Source organism: Teleopsis dalmanni, unplaced genomic scaffold, assembly GCF_002237135.1.
Source record: "Teleopsis dalmanni isolate 2A unplaced genomic scaffold, ASM223713v2 unscaffolded_contig_2620, whole genome shotgun sequence".
Classification (NCBI taxonomy): Eukaryota; Metazoa; Arthropoda; class Insecta; order Diptera; family Diopsidae; genus Teleopsis; species Teleopsis dalmanni.
In genome coordinates, this window is record NW_024034002.1 from 1 (window position 1) to 1,642 (window position 1,642).

Below are 1,642 nucleotides of genomic sequence, written 5' to 3' on the forward strand. Positions count from 1 at the left end.
ATGGCCATTTGGTAACCCATATGGATAGAGGAATTTAGAAATGAGAGAGCGGCGATAAGAAGTCAAAGGTTGACCATAAGGCTCATTATAGTTGGTGAGTAATTTTTCCAGTTCAGAATGGACAAGATACTGAGGATAACCGTTGGTATAGAACCGAACAAGACAGTCAGCAAGATCTACGGAAAGGAAAGTATCGCTAGTGCGATAAAATACACGACGCAAATGAGTAGAGAGTACAGATTGCTTAACTTTAATGGATGTATGTGAAGTATAATGGGTCAAACGCATGGATTCGGTGGACTTATGATAGACATTTACTAAGAAAGCATGAGAGGATTGGAAAATACGATGATCGAGATAAGCAACACAAGGGTAAACACTATATTTGAGATCTGGTTTTTCTACAGTATAAGTTACGTCGTATCCAATGAGACGGGGAAAAGCATCCATAAAACTAGAAACAGAGAAAGAAGGCATGTAGAGGAGCACATCGTCGATATACTTCCACCAAGCTAAAACACTATGGGACAAGAACAATGGATTATAATTAAGTTCAATCTGAGCATCTAGAAATATGGTGGCCAATAAGCCAGAGGCCCCTCCACCTTGTGGTAACCCTTCGTGTTGCTGATACAAATCACCATTGAATGTGAAATAATTGGCCTTATGGAGTATAAAATCTAATATAGATTGCAACATACTGACATCGATAGGGCAAGCAGCTTTAAACCAATCCTGACCCATAAAAAACTGCAGTAAATCCCATAAAGGAGGGATGCGAGTACTTGGGTACATTTCTCGTATTGCCATTGTAACTAATACATAACCTGGACGAGGCTGCAATTGTAGTAAATGATCGGTAAGCTTATTAATGTTAGACAGATTATGACACGAAAGCTTACTCTGGAGAGCAGCAGATAAGAAAAACTGACATAGCTTGTGTAAGGGGTGAGAGTACCATTGAATGGGACTGCAAATCGGACGGACCGGATTGTCAAGCTTATGGGTCTTGATAGTTCCATATAGATAAGGGAAGGTTGGCGAGGATGATAATAACTTCTTAAGGCTAGCATTTATAGAGGAGGGATAAAGATTAGGTTTAGCAGCATGAAGACGACACAAAGGATTAACAACCTTCCGGTACTGCGCCTGAATCTTGCGAGAAAGCTGGTCCTGATCACCGATGAATATTGAACAAGCTCCAGTACTAATATAACTCTGCAATAGGTCATCAATTTTTCCAATGTAAGAATCCCTATACATTAATATAGTGGCCTTGCACTTGTCAGACTGGACCAACAATAAATCATTACGAGCCTAAAGGAATTTATGAGTAACGTTGAATAAATGCGTAAGCATGGAATGGTAAGGTGAAGGAACACGATGAGTACGCATTGCAGCCAAGAATTTTACATAATGGTCATCCATCAAAGCCTTACAATAAAGTCCCAAATCATTTTGATATTCAGTGTGATACTTGTAATACTGAGCCAGGGCTGTGTAGTAATTGGAGATGGTAGGCGGAGCAACAGGACAGTAATTGGGACCAAAACTAACCAAAATACGCATCTCTAACGGAACAGTGATTGTAGTGAGATTAATAAAATCCCCAGGTATCGCACAAGGGTAAAGAGCTGGAAAG

The 1,642-nt window shown here is 40.0% G+C and overlaps 1 protein-coding gene across 1 annotated transcript; it reads right to left on the reverse strand.

Annotated features, from left to right (window-relative positions):
* Positions 1-180: 180 nt before the first annotated feature.
* On the reverse strand, positions 181-1,263 carry LOC119664761 (the record flags this gene model as incomplete). Its single annotated transcript, XM_038074186.1, has 1 exon — positions 181-1,263. A coding segment is annotated over exon 1 (1,083 nt), but the record flags the coding sequence as incomplete, so codon positions are not given.
* Positions 1,264-1,642: the final 379 nt, after the last annotated feature.